At 39.1% G+C, this 21,717-nt stretch overlaps 1 protein-coding gene across 3 annotated transcripts; it reads right to left on the bottom strand.

The window, feature by feature from the left end:
* Window positions 1-2,958: 2,958 nt before the first annotated feature.
* LOC107392097 (excitatory amino acid transporter 5) lies at window positions 2,959-17,996 on the bottom strand. 3 transcript variants are annotated; one of them, XM_015969675.3, is made up of 11 exons: window positions 17,686-17,996; window positions 16,448-16,527; window positions 10,971-11,186; window positions 8,440-8,482; window positions 8,148-8,361; window positions 6,491-6,590; window positions 5,209-5,442; window positions 4,920-5,114; window positions 4,701-4,835; window positions 4,475-4,613; window positions 2,959-3,284 (listed from the first exon to the last, which is right to left on the bottom strand). In XM_015969675.3, exons 1-11 carry the CDS (start codon window positions 17,848-17,850, stop codon window positions 3,135-3,137), a joined length of 1,671 nt encoding a protein of 556 aa, XP_015825161.1. In that variant the 5' UTR covers window positions 17,851-17,996; the 3' UTR covers window positions 2,959-3,134. The 3 variants fall into 3 exon arrangements, with proteins under 3 accessions (XP_015825161.1, XP_054598150.1, XP_054598151.1); XM_054742175.2 differs by having other exon boundaries at window positions 8,148-8,482; XM_054742176.2 differs by lacking the exons at window positions 16,448-16,527; window positions 17,686-17,996 and adding an exon at window positions 15,820-15,905.
* Between the last annotated feature and the right edge of the window lie 3,721 nt (window positions 17,997-21,717).

The raw sequence follows: 21,717 nt of genomic DNA, 5'->3' as shown, positions 1-21,717 counted from the left end.
GAGATGGGCTTAAACTTGAGCTATTTTAAAATGGGCCAAAGCAGATTTATTTAGTTCACAATAAAAGTCTAATTTGATTTTACGGTTGTGCTCATCGGACATATAACCCTTCATAAATAAAAGCTGGATTTTAGTTCAACTTATGACGCACATTGAGTCGTCTATCAATATATCAGTTCACCCAATTTAGAATAGGTATACACTATCACCCTAGTAATGTACCTTTTATTTTACGAATTGATTTTTAAGTTTTTCATTTAGAGCAAGAGCAGATCTGTAATATCACAGATCTTTAAGGGGTTGTTAAATCGAAAGAGGCGTTCGCTCTTATCACTTCAGAGTAATTTGACTCAATCCTGCAATAATCCATCTGAGACTTCATTAATCCTTGTTTAAAACAAGTGTCCCATTTTTTTTAAGTATTACAAGCTTCTATATTCAGTCTTACAAGTGCATTTTAAGTTGATTTTCATACATTTGTCAGTCCTTAACTTTGTGCAATATTTTAAAACTATTAAGCAAGTGATGGTCATGGACTTTCATCTCGCTTTCGTTTTTTTCTACTGACATGTTTCTGCTTGTATTTTTTTTATTTGGACAGTCTCGGTGGAAGTGTATGAAATATTGAAGCCAGTTTGTTCGAGGCAGACAAGATCAGCTGTGGCCTGCCTTAATTTATATATGGAACCAGTGTCATTTACAGGAAGTGGCATTTATTTATTTGACTGTACGCTGTCATACTTGATACTTATTCTAGTGTTTTTAATGGTTTATGGAGTTGTATTTTTTAATGTGTTTAACACCAAGTTTAAATCCATTACCAATTTCATTTCATTGAAATGTGTAGAAATTTCAGAATGGAAAAAAATTAAATGTCTTCAGAAGCTTATTGTGAATTTGATGATTCCTAATGATTTTCTGTTTACATTCAAACCTTTTTGATTTTCAGGTTGTTGAATTTGGCAACTTGTAAATTGTTTTGTAACAAACTTGTTTTGTAGCATGTCAATTTTGGTACTTAACATGAAACTTTTATTTTATAACTTTCAGAAAAAAATTGACTAGTTTCAAATCTCAACTCTTAAAACACACATCTCAGCCCACGTCGGCCGGGTGGGCTGGGTCCTTCGAAGGATGCAGACCCTGAATTGAGACAGCCTACATGTACAAAACATGTTGTCCCAATTCTAGCTTCCTTCCCAAAGAACCAATAACAGGCTTTGTCTTATCAGCCAATCATGTGTCTCGGTTATTAAATCCTGCTCTAATTCAAAATGTAAATTCTTTATCAGTTTGATTTTTAACAATTACTGCCACCTACTGGTAAAGATTGAGAATGTGAGCAAGTTTGATTGTGAGCAGTACGAGTACAACAGACCTCTGCCCTGGCCATGACTGGAAAGGAATCAAAGACTCGTGATTGGCTGGTCAGACAAAGCCTGTCATTGGTTACTTTGGGAAACGAAGCTAGAATCGGCACAAAATGTTTTGTAACAAGTAGATTTAGTTTTCTATCTGTAGATATGAGTTTTGTAACTGTAGACTGAGTTGTGTGTTTTGAGGGTTGTGACTTGAAACTTGTACATTGATTTTTCTGCAAGTTATAAGTTGAAAGTTACATGTTACAAAACAAGAATTACATGCTATATAATGAAAGTTACAGTTACAAAACATCATACAAGTCACAGAAACTTAGTACAAGTTACATGTATTGTCCCAATCCTAGCTCCATATTTTTTCAGAAGACTGCATTAATTCTTCATCTTTGACACAAGTAGAAAGTTAAGATTTTATTAAAAATATAACTACACTTGGGTAACGAATTGACAAATTAAATGTAAAAAGTGGGCCAGATATAAATCCACTTTAATTTAAATTTATGTAATGTGAACTCTGGTATATGGAGATGGGACAGACTAAGCTTGGTTATCATATGTTTTAGTGACAATAATCAAGCTTAAGATTGTCAAGTATTTTGAGATTAAAGCGATATTCCACTCGTAAGTAAAATTTAGTCTGTTGCCATATTCTCCAGAGTTTGACAAGTGAGGAAAAATTATTTTGTTACCATCCCTGTCATTCTAATCTAATGGTAACCATAGTCTTTGTAACAATTTCTTTATTTAAAGTTCAAAGGGAACCTTTAAGGTCAATCTTCAGTAGTCATCAGGCATTGGACACTCTGGACAGGTCTCCAGTCCGTCACAGGAAGTGCACATCCAGCTGTTGAATCTGCGACCTTGCTGCTAAGCAACAAAAAGGGCCACCATGCAGCCCTAGTGGGCTTTATGTCTTTAAGCCTATCTAAGATTCACTTTGAAATTAGTGCTGACAGAGCTGCAGTTCAAAAATGGTCTTTTTGAGGAATTTTCCGCTTAGAAACAGGATCCCTTGACTCAGTTTACTGCACTCCATGTTTGGAAGAAACTCATCTGCCTTCATAACCAATGTGCAATTGGTCAGTGCACCAAGAAATCCTTGGAAAGCATAAATCAAGCAATATAATACAAAGGAATACAATTATAATAAATAACTCCCTTATTTAGAGGGCAATACGTCCCAATACAGTCTGAAAGAGTAAACAAAATAAAATCACAGCAGTAGGTTTTTATTTTAAAAAAACAAACTTCAAAGCACTGGTAAGAAATCAGAAGAGATTATGTCCTTCAGGATTATATCCATTTTAGTTTAGCTTTTCTGTCCATCTAAAATGTGTAGCATGAATAAAGCTCCTGTTAGTTTCTATATATTCCTATTGTGAGTTTGTGTTAACGTTCAAGTCTTTCCATTTCTCGGCTCATGTTAAGGCAGTTTAAAACCTTGAAACCAAACCTGCGATCAGCTTCGTCGGGATTGTTATTGTTTCACTACTGGCTGGTCCGCACCTTCTTCCCTCAGTGATACATCCATCACCTTCAGTCAACCCGAGCTTAAGATTCAGGTTCCTTTTATCTCCATCCAGATCAAGTAAAGGGAGTTTCTGTTTTTAGGCATGGCACAGGCAAAGTTTACTTTAGCCACACGGCCCTGACAACGCGCTTGACATTCAAGCAGGACTTGAACTTTCTGAGCTTCATGTTGTTCCTTCATCCCTGTGAGACAAGTGTATCCCATTCTGTCCTTGGAGAAGTGTCTCACACTTGGCAGAGATTATAGCAGGGCAGAGGTTTCTCCACCATCACGTTGTCTCCATCCACCTCAAACACGTAATCACAGCGGTGAGCAATCAGAGGAGCATCAGACAGGGCCACGCTTTGATTGCCAAAGGAGATTACCGTGTCTCTCTGCAGAGGGAGCGAAAGGGCACCAATGTTAGACAGGAGTTTTTAAACTAACATCAACTTAGCGTTAAATCTTAGCAGTTTTGTGTTTAGGTTAGGAGGGAATCAAGAATTTTAATTTAGAAAATCGCATGAAAATTGAAAAAGAGTGAATATGCAAACAAATTCTAGCCTAACCAGCCAGCCCCCTGCTTCCTTATGGGATGTTCTTGTTGCAGAATTAAACAGAAGACAAGTCTGGCAGGCCAGGCTAACAAAATTCACCTTCACACATTTATAAATAATTTTCTGAAGGGCCCTGAGAATAGTTTGTTTGTACAAATAAATTTCAAAAAATTATTTCTCATTAAGTTTAGGTGACAGTTTCTAAACTCTGTGCAAAACACACAAATTGTAAGGCTAAAGCAAGTAACAAGTACTGATCTATAGGGAGCCTAAGTCACGCCCATCTACTTCCGGACCATGGGTCCGTGGAAGAACGAGAGAATGCAAGTCAATGCGGCTAAAAACACTATTTTCTAATTCCACATATATGTGCCATGGATTTCACATATGATGTAAGTGAATTTTAAATATGCATTTTGATACCAAGAATGCGCTTATTTTCAATCGGGGAAATGTTAGTTTTGGTTTATGTGAAAATAAGTCCAGGACCACAAATGCGTTTCACAAAGTGACATCATCAAACCAGACACGGAGAAAAACAGAGGGAAACGTGCTATAAGTTCAACAAACTTGAAATCCTTCCTTCAGAAGGAAAGAACCACCGTAAATCTGGCCATTTGGTAAGTAGCAGCTACGTTAGGCGAGAAGAGATTATGTGGTGATGTCATATATGCGACGTGCCAATGTCTGGTTTGTAGTCATGCTAATTACGAACTTTTACAAGCTGATAAATCTCAAAGTACGTGACTGGTGTGGTTGAAACACCCATCATCAGTTTTCATTTAAATTGCAGTACAACATATGTGTGATCCAGGACTTAAGGCGGATTAGAAAATAGCTCTTTTAGTCCCGTTGACTTGTATGATTTTTTTTCCGTTCTTCCGGGGACCCATGAGCCGACCGGAGAGGGAGGAGACTTAGGCTCCCTATAGCCCATGACTATATCCTGGTAGAGAAAAATAGTTTGTCTCATTCATGATGTCCTCAGCAGAATTGAATTTCTCAGTCGAGAAACAAATGTCTCTTACCCGACCCTTATCGACAGCTGCAGAAGTAGGAGTGGCTGCCGCAGCGGCTGCTTTGTCAAAGTCCTTCTTACATAAATGAGCCATAATTCCGGCTGCTAAGGCATCACCCAGAACATTGATCATCGTCCGGAACCGATCACTGAAGAAGAAAACAGAAAATCATTGACTCTGCCATAACTACATTCATGCACATTATGCTATTAGAAATATCTAAAGTGAGACGTACAGGACCCAATCTATGGCCACAATCAGGGAGATGTCAGCAGGTGGTAAACCAACGGAGGTCAGGACAATCACCATGGTGACCAAACCTGCCTGAGGTATCCCAGCCGCACCGATGCTTGCTGCTGTTGCTGTTATACTGATTTGAAAAACAAAATACGATTTTTACTGATTCTCAACACAACTACCTTGTGCTAATAATATCCTCAGTGTTTATTCTCACCTAATAGTGACCAGCTGGCCGAAATCCAAGTCATACTCATTGACCTGCGCGATAAAGATTGCAGCCACTGCCTCGTACAAGGCCGTCCCATCCATGTTGATGGTGGCTCCCACTGGTAAAACGAAGCGAGCGATCTGCCGGTCTACTCCACAGTTCTCTAGAAGACACTTCATGGTGATTGGCAGAGTGGCTGAGCTGAAACGGGACAAATGATAGAAAAAATACCTCGAGTTAGACCGGGGCATTGTGTTTGAGATTGAAACAGTCATGAACATCTATCTCTTCGTACCTGGATGAAGTAGCCAGAGCAATTACAAGAGCCTGCAGAAGGCCTCTGATGTAGGGGAAGGGGTTTTTGCGTGTGAAGAAGAAGTAGAAGAGAGGCAGCAGGATGAGACCATGCACAAGCAGGCCGGATAGGACGGTGATGAAGTACATGCCGAGTTTTTCTCCAAGGTGCGCTGGATCGTGCATGTCCAGGATCTTTCCTGCAACTAGGAAAATGATGCCAAAGGGAAAGTACCTGCACAAAAGAGGGAGAAAATGTATAAAAAATTCTTTTTCACTTTTGACCATGTTTCATACACCACTTATACCACTGTCATCAACAGACATCTTGATTGAGGTGTGAGTCTGATAGAATTGATATGATTAAATGTCGGTTTAACATAGTGCGTCTTCCTTTTGTTCTGGCCCCTTGAGCTGGGTCATAACATCTGGGGGATTGTCCGGGATCTGAACCGAAGATATCTTTAGCAGTGTTGGCTTTTATTATGGGATGTTTTGGTTTCCACCACTTCTGCCTGAAGTTTGCTACAGTTTTGTATGCCTGCGAAAATGGGAGCTGGTTAGGGTTATTCATTTATTTTCGCTAAACCAAGAAATTATTTTTGATTATTATTGGCCCTTTTTTTCTTTACTTGTAATTTGTGCTTAAAATCGTACTAAAATTACCCAAAACATTAAGTCTGTGGGACGGCTTACCAGCAAGCTGCAAAGACACATGTTTCTATAGGATTTCCTTCCCCACAAAGACATGTTCAGGTGTTGGATTACTGTGTTTGTTTTGGAAGGCTCTGACTTACCTGACCTTAACCTCACCCATCACCTGTAGGATTAACTCAGGCACAGACTGAACTGGACTTTCTTGTCCATCATCAGTAGCTGACCTCCCTAATGCTCTTGTGGTGGAATGAGATCAAATCCCCATTGCCAGGCTGCTATCGCAGATTAATGCTTTGGAATTATATGCTCAGAATCACACATAGGAGTGTAACATCCAAGAGGACATGGTGCTCTTTCATTTCCTTTTGATTCCAGCAAACTCCATTTGAGGAGCTGAAGAACTAATCTAAAGTTTGCCCTCGCTCCATTCCGACCAGTGTAATTGACTCAGCAACTCCTGTAAGGAGTCATAAGGACACTTCAAATGCCATCACTAACTCCTCCCTGATGTGTGTGGTCAGATTTATTTCTAGATCTAATCTGGCTCTGCCATGTGAACTGTGAGTCCCTTGTTGGATGTGTGCAGTAGCGTGTTACAGAAAAGGATAAGAGAGATAAAAACTCACCACATAGCAGCGTTAATGATCTTCATCACACACTCGTTTATGCACTGACACACATTGACCAGCGGTAATCCACGCTCTCCCATCTTCCCCAGCAGCAACCCTGAGGGATAATTCAATTCAATTCAATTCAAGTTTATTTATATAGCGCCAAATCACGACAAGAGTCGTCTCAAGGCACTTCACATAATAAACATTCCAATTCACAGTTCATTAAGCCAATCAGAAATAATGTTTCCTATATAAGGAACCCAGCAAATTGCATCAAGTCACTGACTAGTGTCAGTGACTATACAGCAATCCTCATACTAAGCAAGCATGCAGCGACAGTGGAGAGGAAAACTCCCTTGTAACAGGAAGAAACCTCCAGAGAATCCTGGCTCAGTATAAGCAGCCATCCTCCACGACTCACTGATAAAACAATACAAAGATTTTTTTATAGGTACCTTTTGCATTGAGCTGATTTAAAGTGACAGTGTGTATTTTTCCTGGCGATAGGGGGCAGTAGATACCTAAATCGTTGCAAGCAAGCAGTAGTTTTGTATTGGACTTTACCAAGGGTTGCCCTTTATGATCAAAAAGCCCCGGGGAGTGCAAACTTTAGCAAAATAACAAGAACATCAGACTCCCTTTCATGGCAACAAGTGAAGAGGTAAATGTGTAAAACATTTAGGAACGACGAAAGTTTTGTAACCAATTGTTACAAATCAGTAAATGCATTTTGTCCTAATAGGCTCCCGTAGAAGCACACATGGCAGCTAATATGGCGCCCAGAGACTTAGACCCGCTCCCATTTAATTTAGACCTGATTTCTATGGTTAAATATTACAATGCCACCAATATTTTTCAACAACTGGGCATCATTTCAATCATTTTCAGCAACATTTTGATGGATATTTTCAGAGATCATTGGTAAAAACTACACATCATCTCTTTAAAGTAGATATTTCTAATAACTTTGCAGGTTTTTTTGGGTGACATGTTTGTAGTATCTTTAGCTAAAACTTTGTTTTCTTGCATGACCCACGTAGCAAATAATCTGTAAAATTACAAAGAATTAAGATTTCGCATCAATTAAAAGAAGTGGCATTTAGAGTCATTTTAGTTATATTTTTTAGTAATTTAACAATAATCGGTTCTGCCAAAACAAATGACCTTAAGAATTCGGCTAATAATACATAAAAAACAATTTGACGGATTAGCTTCAGAACATTCAGTTTAATCTTTGTTTCTGGTCTTATTGAGAATGCCTTAATTTTTTATTTCCAAAAATATTTTGATGTTACTTTAATTTTCAATGTCAACACCCCTAAAGAACAACAAAAACGTTATTTATTTTTATTTCTTTATCTTTTAAATATATTTAAGGAATTGTTATAATGAAATGTTCTTAATAAATAAATGAATAAATACTAATACAAATATCAAATTATTGTAATAACAATGTTATCCTACTTCATAGCTGTTTTGCACTTATTTTCTCTGTAGTTTTCACATTTGGATCTGATTAACAGTCATCTTATGACAATTTGTTTTGGGGTCAAATTTGCTGCCTTCCTGTCAACAATTTTAGCAGAATAGGACTTTAAGCATTATTATTAATCAAGTACCAATTTAATGAAATTTGCTCTAATTTGTTTATGTGTTTAAATCTTCTTACCCATGGTGGCTGAGAAGATCACAATTCCCAGCACGTTCATGCCTTTGCTTGTACTCGGAACAATTTTATACTTGATGTCAGGTGCCGGAGTGATCTCCAAGAACACTGGGTGGCCAAGTCGAGGGTTGTGGTAGTCGGGCATGACGTACACAAAGTTGGCCTGAGACTCTTTCTCTTCAGAGTTTTGCACACTTGCTACTAAATCTGTTCGATACTGGGATAAAACATCACCATTAGCAAAAATAACTGGTTCATTCCCAGATAGTATTAAAGATATCTTTTTTCCTCTCACCTGCTGAAAAGTAGCTTCAATAAGATTTGATGGGATCATGTTCCTGTATAAAAGAATAAACACATTAAAATGATTAAACCCACAATAATTAGTAATAGAATCGCTGCTAAAAAATAAATGTACAAAAAATACAAAAGGTGCTTAAAATGCTTATTTCACATTTTTGTAGTTAGAGTTCATCTATATTTATTTTCAATGTACTCATCTGACAGTACCGAGATCCTGACAGCACCATAAGGATAAATAAACTGGATTTCTATCATTTATTGTGATCATGCTAAAGGTAGTGCTTTCCTGTAGGTTTCAGTCATTTTAGAAGCTCCTTAATTCCACCAACATGTGAAAGTTGCTCAAGTAATCAAATATTTGTGCTGTCAGAGCTCTGGGATTGGTAAAGTCCTACTGGGTGTCTTAAGACTATAGATGCTGCAGGACTGTCTTGGCTGACATCCTTCTGCAACAATTCGTGCACGTTGGCAGCGGAGTGGCAGACTGGGATAGTGGTCCAGGGCAGTTGAGGCAGAGGAGTTAAGTGTTCGCCCCGTAGAAGGTTGCAGGTTTGAACCCCGCCCAGTTCGTTGCTGTCGTTGTGTACTTGGGCAAGGCACTTAAGCCACGGTGGTGGTTTGAGGGGCTGATGGTGTTCTCGGTAGCCTCGCCTCTGTCAGTAAATCCCAGGGCAGATGTGGCTAAATTGTAGCTCATCACCACCAAGGTGTGAGTGGGTGAACTGACTGTGTTGTAAAGTATCTGGGGCGTTCTTGGATTCTAAAAGGCACTTTTTTTTTAAAGACCAGAGAGTGTGTCCCAACTCCTCAGTCTGTACCCTTGCCAGGGTGCTGTAGGGGACATGGGAGTATGACCAACCAAGGCTTTTGACCGTGTCTCCAGGGGATCCCTGTGGTGGGGCAGTGAGTATGGATTGGATGGCCCTCTCTTAAGGCCCATTCGAGTCTCTACCAAGAGAGAGTGGGCTGGTCCACATTGCTAACAGTGGGTAAGACATTTTCCAGGTGAAGGTTGGGCTTCACCATGATTGTCCTGTGTCACCACGGTTTGTTTGTCATTTCTAGGTGCAGCCATGAAATGGAGGTGTGAGGTTTGGTGCCAGGGGTTAATCAAACTATGATTTATAAAATTTTTGAGGAGGTTCATAGCCATGAGGATCAGCATCTCCAAATCTGAGGCCACAGTTCTCAATCAGAAAAGGGTGAATTGCTGACTCTGGGTCGAGGAGGTCCTTCCTTGAGTGGGGGAGTTTAGTCTCACGAGGTGTTGCTCATGTAGGGAGGCAGTGGGAGATTGGAGCGGCATCCACAGTAGTGCCGGTGCTGAATGGCGTAGTTAAAAGGGAGCTAAGTCAGAAAGCAAAGCTCTTCCTTTTCTATGGTCATAGGTTTGGGGTAAAAACCAAAAGAACAAGAACAGAAATTTAAGCAACAAAATCGAACTTCCTCTACAGGATAGCCAGGCTCAGCCCTATCCACCCATTCCACAGAGACTTTGAGTACAGCTGCTCCTCCACATGAAGAGAAGCAAGCTAAGTTGAATTGGGCATTTGTTAAGGATGCTCGCTAGTGGAAGTGTTTGTCCGTGTTCTGGCATGACAGCCCCAGGCCAAGTACAAACACACTACAGTGATTACACATCTAATTTGGCCAGGGAACGCCTTGGGGTCCCTTCAATAGAGCTACTAGAAGTTACAGAGGAAAGGACGGTTTGGGTTTCATTTCTAGAGCATTTCCGTCCAGTTCCTTTAGGTGCCCTGAACTTTCTTCTACCTCCATCTACTGCTTCATTTGGCTGACTGAGCAGACGGTTTACACCTGACCACAAAACCAATCTTCAGACTTCTGCTTTTTTGTTTGTTTTATTTAGAAAGTTAACTCAAGTGACCTACATCGTGGTTTTACAGATGATGCTGCATTCTTTAAATCTTCCCTCTCCATAACTTTGTCTTCCTGTAACAGTCTAACTCTTGCTTTCCCACTCCCGTTTCACATTTCTGAGCTCCCGGTCAGTCATTCTGTCCTGGAGCTGTTTTTATTTAAACCACACACGTCAACAGCAAAGGTAGCTACGTCATCAGCTACGTAACGAGGCTGACACACTCCCATCACTGTGACATAATTGGGTTTAAGACAAAGGACTTAGTGGATTTTAGACTTGAATGGCTCTGCAGTAAGCCTGAGCAGACTACTTTCAGTCTCACACAGTGAAACACCACGCAGGGAGCTTCGGAGAAGGTGCAGGCTAAGCAGATCACAAGTAATTGCCTTCCTATTCTTAGCTGAATTGTTGCGTGGGAGTGACGCTGCAACTATCCTCCAAACATTTTGTCCTTATACTTAATAACACAAGGGTAGTGAGGTTCAACTGCTGGCAGCAAGGACAATTTACTTGCTTCAATGTCAGAAATAAGTTATTACTCCAAATTCATGGAAAACGACATTAAATTTTTAGTCAAGTTCCTTGAATTGACCTGCTCAAAGGCAGTATCGTAGGGTGAAGATTTAGATGTGTGTGTTAACCTGATGAGGTCGAGTAGAGCATCAGCAGAAGTCATGACTGGTCCTGTGATTCCGTGGGGGCCGTCCTTCTCTGCTCCCGTCCCCGGGTGAATGATCAGAACCAGCACAATGCCGACGATAACGGCAATAAAGGTGGTCCACAGGTAGTAGGTGATGGTCAGAACTCCCAGCCGACCGCTGGCCTTTGTGTCCATGGCAGAAAGGCCAGACATGAGACTGCAGGACAAATGAGGTTGTTGTTGAATGGAGATTTGAGTTTATATTTGGGATTTTATGAGTAAATCAGTTAAAATGTAGTAAATTAAGGTCTGTTGTGGCTTCTTTTTACTTTCATCTGTTAGGAGCGACAGTGGCTCAGGGGTTAGGAATTCACCCTGTAACTGTTTGGTTGCTTGTCCAAGCTGAGGCTCCATCAATGTCAATTGCTGTGTCATTGGGAAATCACCCACCTTGCCTACTGGTGGTGGTGGGAACAACTGGTGGTGCCAGTGTATGGCAGTCTTACCTCTGTCGTGTGCCCCAAAGCAGCTACAATGTAGCACACACTGTTAGTGTGTGAATGGATGGGTAAATGGATGAATGATGACTGTAGTGTAAAGCGCTTTGTAGTCCTCTGACTTCAAAAGGCGCTACACAAGTGCAGGTCATTTATCATCTAGCATTATATTGGGTTGTTGGATGTACTGTTGATTTTTGCACTTTTGCAGCAACTGTTTTGAGTAAATCTTTGTTTTTTGGTTTTTTTTTGGTTTTTTTTTTTTTTTTTTTGCTTGATAATTTGCTGAAATTTTGAATATTTGGGCCATGTGATGGATTGGTGACCTCTCTGAAGCACACCCCCACCCACAAACTGCCCCAGAAAAACCAGGTGCAAAGATATACAGTGAGGAACTTTCACATCTGGGTCGGTATGGTCAGGTTCGGGACCAGAATTTGGCTTCACACCTGGGTCAGATATGCGTTTTCCATTCTGAGACGACTTTCTTTTTCAGACTTGTTCCTCGGAAATCCGACATGGACAGAGGTGACACTACTCACACTACTGATTGGCCAGCTGAAATGTATGCCTACCACCTCTGATTGGCGAGTAGAATCAGCCAGCGGGGACTTCCCGCACGTGTGATTCATTTTCATCCTGGATACTCTTGAGAAAACTTCTCTGTCTGTAGCACGAAGCTCCTGGCCAGTGGGAAAGGGAAAAAAAGAGAGCAGCGTGTGTTTGTCCTCCGCAGCAGCGAGAACATCTGCTTGGCACTCTCACCACAGCTGCTTAGTGGGAGAAAGCAGCGTACTTGTGTGTGTGTGGCCCGCAGAAGCAGAGGACAGAGAGTGTTACGAGAACACGTTCCTCAAATTAATAAAATATTGTGGTTCAGAGTCTTTAAAAGCAACACAGCTCATGCTCACCTTTGTTTATCTTATTAAGGACACCAGGACTTTCCCACGCATCTCAAACGTGGCCTGTGTGATCCGCATTTCTGAGAACTCAATCGGAACTATGTGAACAAAAACTGCCCGTATAAAACCGAACTAGCGCGATCCTCCCCCAACAGTAATGACCCAGATGTGTAGGCGGCACAAAGTATTTGAACACCTTGTGATTTTGCAAGTTCTCCCACTTCGAAATCATGGAGGGGTCTGTAATGTACATTGTAGGTGTATTCCCACTGTGAGAGAAAACATTCAAAAAAGTTCAGGAAATCACATTTTATGTTTTAAAATACTTATTTCCTGTGTCCTGTTTGGCTGACATCTATGGGTCTATGCCTATGTATGTATGTCTGATCTCAGAATTGTGTATACTGAAACTCTTAATTTCACTCTGGGATTAATAAAGTGTCTTTGAATTTGAATTGAATTGAGTGCCGAAAACAGATGGAGCGTTATGATTCAGCTATAATGCTCTGCATGATATCAAAATTTATTAGAAATGCTTTTGGTTGTTTTTAATCCCGACAGACATGGAGACAGAAATTAGGGAAAGAGTTAGAGAGGAGGGGAGAGAAAGGGAAAAGGTGGTCGGGGGTTGTGTACAAGAATGTGCTCTAGACCTGCAGGAAGAAAGAAAAAGGGATGCACAAAAATACAACGGAACCAAGCTATCACTGCGTTAAACAACATAGGGATATGCTTATGTTGTATATGGTAAAACTTAAGCCATAGTGCATTTAGTTCCAGCCACAACCCACGGACCAAAACATCCAAGTTCATCCTTGTGAGCAGTGTTGTTTTCATCAACAATGACGATTTGATTTTTGTTGACATATTTCTTTCTCATATAATAAAAACGAGAGGCTGGCGTGCTAAAAATAGCTCTTTTGTGACTAACTCCATTTTCATGTTTTCATTGACGAGAGCAGACTAGACCAAAGTTATGGTCAAAAGGAACATTTCTGCCTGTCTCGCAAAAACTACAAGTAGCAGCGCTGCTGCTGCTGCTGCTGCTGCTGCAGGCTGTGTCCCACCTGCATGCAGCCACAACGTGCATTCTGCTCTGCAGACCTGCTCAGCGCTTCCCTGCCATGGGAATGTACAGCGCTCAGCACAGCCGCTTATTGAGGGAGTAAATGATTCTGCTGGTGTGCCCCAGGGCTGTGACCTGGGGCCCCTTCTGTTTATCATTTACCTTCTCCCACCAGGTTTCATTTTCCGTAAACACAACATTCATTTTCATTGCAACTAAACCCTCAACTTCACTCCCACCTTCCTCCCTTACCCTCTGTTGGTTCACTTCCAACTTCCTCAAACTTAACAGTTCTAAAACTGAAGTCCTCCTGAGGCACACCTCATATTCTCTCCAACTCTAACAGTTTCCCCATTTATATTGATAACTCAGCAGTTACTCCCTCCCCTCGTGTAAAGAGTCTGGGTGTCATCCTCAACAGCACATTTTCTTTTCAATCTCACATAAACAATATTACCCGGTCTGCTTATTTTCACTTGCGTAATATTTCCGGTCTCCTTTCATCTCTTACTCCTCACACCACTGCCATCCTTGTCCACAGCCTCGTCACATCCAGGATTCATCATTGCAACTCACTTCTCTTTGGTCTCCCGAGCAAATCCCTTCATAAACTGCAGCTTCTCCAGAAAGCTGCAGCACGTGTCTTTACTAGGACTCCGTCATCTCATCACATCACCCCAATCCTGCAACAACTTCACTGGCTGCCCATTAAACAGAGAATCCATTTTTAAAATCTCTGCTCATCACTTTCAAAGCTCTTCATAACCTGGCTCCATCCTACATATCCGATCTCCATCACATCGCCACTCCTGTTCGCTCACTTCGTTCCTCTTCTGCTTCTCATCTCTTGGCTCCCCCCACTCGCCTCGTCACCATGGGGAGTAGAGCATTCAGGCGCTCTGCTCCCCACCTCTGGAATTCTCTTCCCTCTGACCTTCGCACAACTCACTCCCTACAACTTTTTAAATCAAACCACAAAACCCACCTCTTCAGACAAGCTTTAACTTTTAATTTCATTGTTTGTATTTTTTACATCGTAGTGTCTTTATACTTTTTTATAATGTGTAATATTGTTTTATTTTTTCCCATGGCTGTAAAGTATCCTTGGGTGTCAAGAAAGGCGTTTTTAAATAAAATGTATTATTATTATTATTATTATTATTATTATTGTTAGAACTACGAGCAGCAAGGCTACTGTTAAATGTATCTGTAACATTACCATGTTTTGTATCCGTGTGCTTCCTGAAAAAGTCAATATTTTGCAGATAAATGAAAGGAATTACAGGTTTTCACAGGTTTCCGTAACACACACATTTTTTTCTGCATGCTGGTTTGGCAGGAGTGGCTTAAAAGTTTTCACAAACACCTTCATCGTCACTAAATGATATACAGTCACACGATTATCAGTAAAGTAAAAAAAATGATATGGGGATTGTTGTTTTACTGGACAAAATGTGGGGCGTCTAAGATTGTGTCCCATCTTCTTTAGCCCTAAAATAAATATTGTTGGTATGAAACTCACAACAGAAAAAAAGAAACAATAAACTGTATAAAATTATTCAAATTGCAGTGCTGGAGGAGGTTAAAAGCCAGTGAGCCTTAACTGAAGCCTTCACCAAAAACACTGACATAAAAATCTTAAAATCGTTGATTACAAAAAGTTAAGACAATAATAAAAGAGAGTCCTGCGACCCTACGTGGATAAGCAGGTATAGAAATAGGATGCATGGATAAAAGACAGTCTGAAGATTTGCGAAATAATGAACAATTGATGCCCTCCTAAAAAAAACATTTCAAATTGAATTTGATAAAAGTCTCAACTGTAAAACACCGGCTTGCCAGATAGGAAAAACGATTCCATACTATTGCACCCCTAAAGCTAGACAAGAGAGATATTTAAGGGGATGGAGATCCATTGACAGTCGCGTATTATGTGAGTGAATAGATGAATTTACATTAAAATATAAATTAAACGGTTTGGGTATTTGTCGTCAGTTAACTTTTATAAATGAGGACTCATACTTGAGAAATGTTCACTTGATACATAGTCAAAAATTTTAGTCTCTGGAAGAAAATTTTATTAAGAGTGGTGGAAAAAGTACTACCACGCATCATATTGGAATAAGAGAGACACGGATACACAAGGCTATACTTTTTTGTAAAACTGAATCCAAAAATCTTTGTGGACTAAAACCTTTTTGGGTTTTATTCAACTAAAACTAACTAAACACTTTTTTTGATTTAGTTGACTAAAACTTGACCAAGACTAAAATGTATTTGTGTCATGAAGACTAAGACTGAAACTAAGATGCCCGCCAAAAACAACACTGCTCTCTTCATGTCATTGACCAGCTCCTCCTGTGTAGTTCTGGGCTGGATCCTTACCTTTCTTATCATCAGTGATGCCCCACAAGGTGACATCTTGCATAGAGCCCCCGTCGGAGGGAGACTGACATCATCTTCACCTTCAACAGTTGATCTATTTTCACCAAGCTGCTTGGCAATTGCCCCTTAATCCAAAATGTTGTCTCTGGTGTCTTTTACCGCTCTTTGTTCTTGGCCATGGTAGAAGTTGGAGTCTGTCTGACTGTGGGGTGGACAGGTGACTTTAACAAGCTCAGACCGGTGCTACTAATTAGGGGAAGTAGAGGTGAACTTTTTAAAGGGGGAGTTTCAGGTATTTGAGAGCCAGAATTCTTGCTGATTTCCAGGTGTTCAAACACTAATGTACAGCAGTGCAACACAACTAGTTTAAATATCATACTATGTGATTTTCTGAATTTGTTTTAAATGCAATCCCTCACAGTGGGAGTGAATTTCAGACCACTCCATAATTTCAAAGTGGGATAACTTGCAAAATCGCAGTGTTCAAATACTTCTGTTCCTCACTGTAGATGGGCAAATAGATAAAAAAAGGAAGAAAATACTCACAAAACCATAATTCTACATTTATTTTGGCTAATTTTTCTACCAACTGACTGTCTTTGTTCAAAAAAACCCAACAAGCTCTAACCTGGAGGTGATGAGCGGCAGAATCAGCATCTTCAACATCCTCATCAGTAATTCTCCAGGAAAGGAAAAGTAGATCTTGGCCTGCGAGCAAAACAGAAATCTCTGGTTATGAATGTTTGAGTTTTTTTAATATTACGCTGGTTAATCACTAAAGGCTCATGCTTAATACAACAGGTTTACTTCATCAGTCATGTGATTGTGATCACAAATCTGATCTTTGTTTACTTCAAGAATGACTTTTTAGAAATTGAGTTGTTTAATCTTTAAAAGGTTTGATGATTAGACACAGATGTGTGTTAGAAAAGGACTTACAGTAGAATGGTCTTAGCCTAAGCGTTTTAAGTGAGGTGTATTTTAGGCACATACAAATACATGCACTTTTTCAAATGACATATTTTTTACTTAGACTTGTTTTTTAGAGCTTTTATGAGAATAGAGGTTTTAATATTTTATTTCTTGAAATTATTTTTACCTTTTAATTTATCCTGTTTACGTTGAGTTAAAGCCAAGAGGCCTGAGAGGGATTTTACCTGATTCGGATTATTTTATTTTTCATTTTGCAGTTTCTTGTTTGTTGGAAGCCCAACTTTTAAAAATGTGTGAGTGTGTTTGCACGCGTGTGTGTTTAATGAATGCACATATGCATGTGTGCGCATGTACATGCACACACATGCATATGTGCACGTACATGTGCATGAACATAAAGATCCCTGTAGAGTCAAAAAGTCAGTATTTTCCATAATGCGTCAGTACTGTCATTTAAGAGTTGAAAAAAGGAAAACTTTGATGAGAGAAAATGATTAGTAGTAAAATTGTGTTCATTTGCAGAAATAACTATACATTTTAAAGCTTTAAAAACTTTCTGGTTGCTAAAGAAGACAAGTTCAATCTTGATTTTTGTGGACCCTGTTTTTGACTCATTAATTAAAAACAAATATTTAAAAAAGCTAATTTAGAGTCTTGATTATTATGAGGCAGTTTTCCTCTATAATGCATTATTAATGTACATTATTGATGGTAGCAGTTTTAACTATTTCTATTTGTGCTTACCTCTGATGTAACCTCTGTTACAGCTAGTCTACTCAAATGCTTACATAACTAAGTCCTCAGGGTTAAGGCACATCACTCGGTTTACTTTTGCTTGAGTTTGCTTGAGTTTATTCCACATTATTCTGTAAACACGTAAAGGTCCTTGCTGTTATTTTGCATCTGCTTTTGTTTTTATCTTTCCACCCCTACCTGTGTGGAGAGGTTAAATGTCCTCAGAGTAAATCCAAGCACACAGCCAGTAACCACAGCAAAGACAGAAAGCGTCAGCAGTCCGTTCCTCTTGCAGTAGTCCCTCACGTACTCCCTGACTTTCACAGAAAACGTACGTTTGTAAAGCCCCTTCAGCATCTCCATCCTGGTTCAGCCTCAGTCCGTGTCCCTGCTGGCCCCCCCGCTCCGCTGACTGACCACGGATATCCAAGTTGGTTGGAAAGATCTGGACGTATCCCACAGGAATGTGAGGAGCAGGAGGACAACCTGAGAACCTGGCCTATTGTGGGTCCTGTTAAACACGGAGGAGCTCATCCAGTCTGAGAGGGAGTGTTGACGAACTGATTCCTGGTAAAGCATCACCTAAAAGGATTATCCATATCCCCCAGTAACAAAGGCTCCTTCACAGCCGCCCAGGTTGATTAGTGAGGTTAGAGGGAAGACTTCAGCATTAACGCTGCCATTCAGAGATTATTGCTGCTTATTGCTACCCACCCTCAAGCAACCCCATTCATGAAACGGATATTTCACCGGACTTTTCTGACAGGAACAATAAAATTAAACTTTTAATTTGTGTAAAATTAGTTTGATTTTCTATGCATATTTTTCAAGGTGAAATCTGATTTCTATGTTAATTGTTGTTATAATAAATTTTAAATATTACAGTAATCATTGCATGTCATTGTTATTAGGGGTTGCAGTTGCTGGTCTATTTTTATGAGTTGTTAGCATCACTTCTTAATGCTGCAGTCAGCCAATGTCTGCTAACGTCACTGAGTCCACCCTGACCCAAGAGCTCATTTCCTTCCATTCTAACAATGGATTCCGACATCACCTGGGAACAGTCCACCCTCAATCTGGGTTTTTGTCTCTGAATGAATCATCAGTGAAAGTCAGACCTTATTACTGACATTTATTTAAAATATTGCTTCTATAAAATCACTTGAACCTAAAACCTCTTTGCAAAAAATGTAATGAGAATATACATCTAAATCTGAATAAGTTCTCAATTTTATTTAAAAAAAATCCACATTTTCAGTTATTTTTCTTTTTTGAAGTTGTTTTTTCATAATCAGATTGTCAGATAATGGAACAATCTTTGATTTATTTTCAGTATTCAGGCAGATCAGATTAGGCTGATGGTAGCCGGTCCCTCTAACGCTGGCTGACTTCAGTTTCTCACTCTGAGTCAGAAACTTTTTGATAAGCTGAAGTCAGGCACAAACATTGTTAATAAAGACTTTTACATTTGGTTTAAGTAAAGAATAACACAACTGTAACCCAAGACAAACAGGTGCATCCAAAAACATTAGTGACTACATTGTCTCACGCAGACCCAAAAAACAGAAAAATCTGAATAATTTGAAACATCCTGATGCAGTTTTTAGTCTGAGAACATGAAAACAGTTCAGACTCTGTAAAAGAACTTAAACTCTGAGGCACAACGAAGCAGAAAAATCATGCAGAACACTTTGAAAAAGGCAAATTAACTCCAGTTTCAGATGATCACAGAAACCAGAGATTATGGTTGGAGAACTGAGTCCTGAAATTAAGTCGTTAGTTAATTAAATGCAGAAATTTAGATTTTTTTAAGTGAAAATGTCATACTTAATATAAAAACAACTTAATCAATGAAAACAAGATTAATAAATCCAAAACTCTGTCTTGTGAATTTGGCAACAAGTTCTCATCGCAATGGTTATTTTGCTTTTCCAAATATGAGAGGGGCGTGGTAGACCCATGCCTGACACTGATCTGTTCTAATGTCACTATATTCATCATCCATGCCCTGCTGAATGGTGGCCTGTTCATGCAAATGTTGATCAGAAACTTTCTAGTTCATTGTTAAATTACTCACATGGCATGGGAGGTAGTTTCTCACTCAACCGATGACTTTTATCATTAAGTTTGCTGTTCGGTTGTGTGATTTTGAGATAGTGATTCAAATTTACTGACCAACTGATCTCTTGTTTTTATCAATGTTACCAAGAAACTCGGAAATTGTGCCAGAAAAGTGAAAAATGTTCAGTTTGATCTTAACTGTTATGTTTTCCATTTGTTAATGGAGAAGGGATGAAGGGTAGTAAAGAAAGGAAGAAAAAAGAGAAAGATAGTTAAGGGTTCATTATTGTTGTTTTCTGATACACATTACTGCTAGCTTCACAAATTTATCTCTGTTGTTAACTAAATGTGTATTGTTAAATAGAACAAAATTTGTTTTCAAAGACACTCTAGACAAGGTCGTGGTTCAGTTTATGGTGGTTTGGCGCCATCATGTGGACAGTTAATGACATTGCGGTTATTTTATTATTATTTGTTGTTTTATTTTGCAGTTTACTTGCAAAATCTAAACAATTAAGAGGTAAGAAACTCTTTATTCACAGTTTACCTACTTTATAAGTCTTAATGCATGTTTTTTGTGTTTTTTTAATAAACTAACTTTATATCTGACTCCTAAAACAAAATCATCCTTGTAAAAAACCCACAATTCCAGAAATCATCAACAGTAATAAAACAACCCAGTGTGACTTATCTGGAGAGTGTAGAGCCAAAATGAGACAATTCTGAAGAAATACAAACCATAAATGTGAGACAAAGGCCTCAATATAAAAAGAAGTCTGCATCCAAAGAGGTGCAACAATTTTTCATGATGAGACATAAAATAAATTAAAACGTTTGAAAATATAAGACAATTATGAAGCATAGCCTAAATTAGCAAATACTGCATGCAGAATCGTAGGGAAACAATAAATAGTGATTATCTTTTTTTAAACAGATGAAAAATGACAAAACAGACTAAATATGGGACACAGATGCACGCAGACATGCCTAAATCAAAAAAGTCGTCACTAAATGAACCCAACTTAGTTCAAAATAAGCTGAAAAATTATCTAAATCACACAGAAACTATCGTTAAAGGACCAAAAATGAGCTCAAATTGTGGAGCAATTATGCCTAAAAGCCACACAATACCCAGCTGGAGGCTGAATGAAACGGTGGCCTTGAATCAGAGTCTTTTCAAAACTTTCAGAGGCCTTTCAAGGACTTCTCTGGTTCTCAAAGACGTCCCACGAATATAATCTATTATAAAACACACGATTCACTAATTTTGTGTTTGCAAGGCTGAAACTCTGTGGATTAAAACTGAAGTTGAGGCATCATGTTTGCAGGTAATATCATTTTAAAACATTAACCCTGAACTAAATCCAACATGTGGACTCGAGCTTACACGTCATTTTCAGCAGTAAGAGTCAGCTTTAAGAGCCTGCTTGCTGCAGGCTCAGATGATCTGAATCGTCTCTTAGCTATGGCTGCCAGGGGGATTTCCCCTAATGAAACTCAAGCCTGTTCAGATCTACTCTTCATTCTTTCATTGGTACACTCAATCCATCCACTCAATCCAATTGTGTCTCACACATTTGTATTTTACCGGAATGTTTCATCTATCTTGTAATTTCCATTTTGTATTTTGTAATTTGTATTTTGTAATTTGAATTTCTTTTATTGTTGATTTATTCAGTATAATTACTTACAACTGTACCATGTTCAGCGCTTTGGGCTTCCTGACAGGGTTGCGGAAGGCGCTTTATAAATAAAGCTTTGATTGATTGATTGATACTCTTTTTCATTGTTGGCAAATGTCACAGATTGCACATTTAGCTTCATCTGTTAGCCAGTAAGTTATTTCAAATGTCATTAGAGCAAATGTGTTCAGTCAGAAGATCTGCAATGTTATTTCTGGAGGCCAGGTAAAAAATGTTATTTAGGATTTGATCATGGTTCAGTTGAAAGTGATTTAACACCATCCTGTGGACCTTAAACCCCCTTGCATTAAATTTGATACTGAAAGCCATGTGGGGTAATCTTAAACCATAAGAACAGTTTTTACCTCTAAATGTTAATTTTTGAGAAATGAAATGAATATTTTACTCCAAAAATAAAGAAAATACTAATTTAAACAGAAGAATTGGGATTTGTTTATAAATAAAACAGAAGAGCTTTAGGTAATAA

This window comes from Nothobranchius furzeri, chromosome 18, assembly GCF_043380555.1.
Source record: "Nothobranchius furzeri strain GRZ-AD chromosome 18, NfurGRZ-RIMD1, whole genome shotgun sequence".
Classification (NCBI taxonomy): Eukaryota; Metazoa; Chordata; class Actinopteri; order Cyprinodontiformes; family Nothobranchiidae; genus Nothobranchius; species Nothobranchius furzeri.
This window is presented reverse-complemented; position numbering and strand designations above follow the sequence as displayed.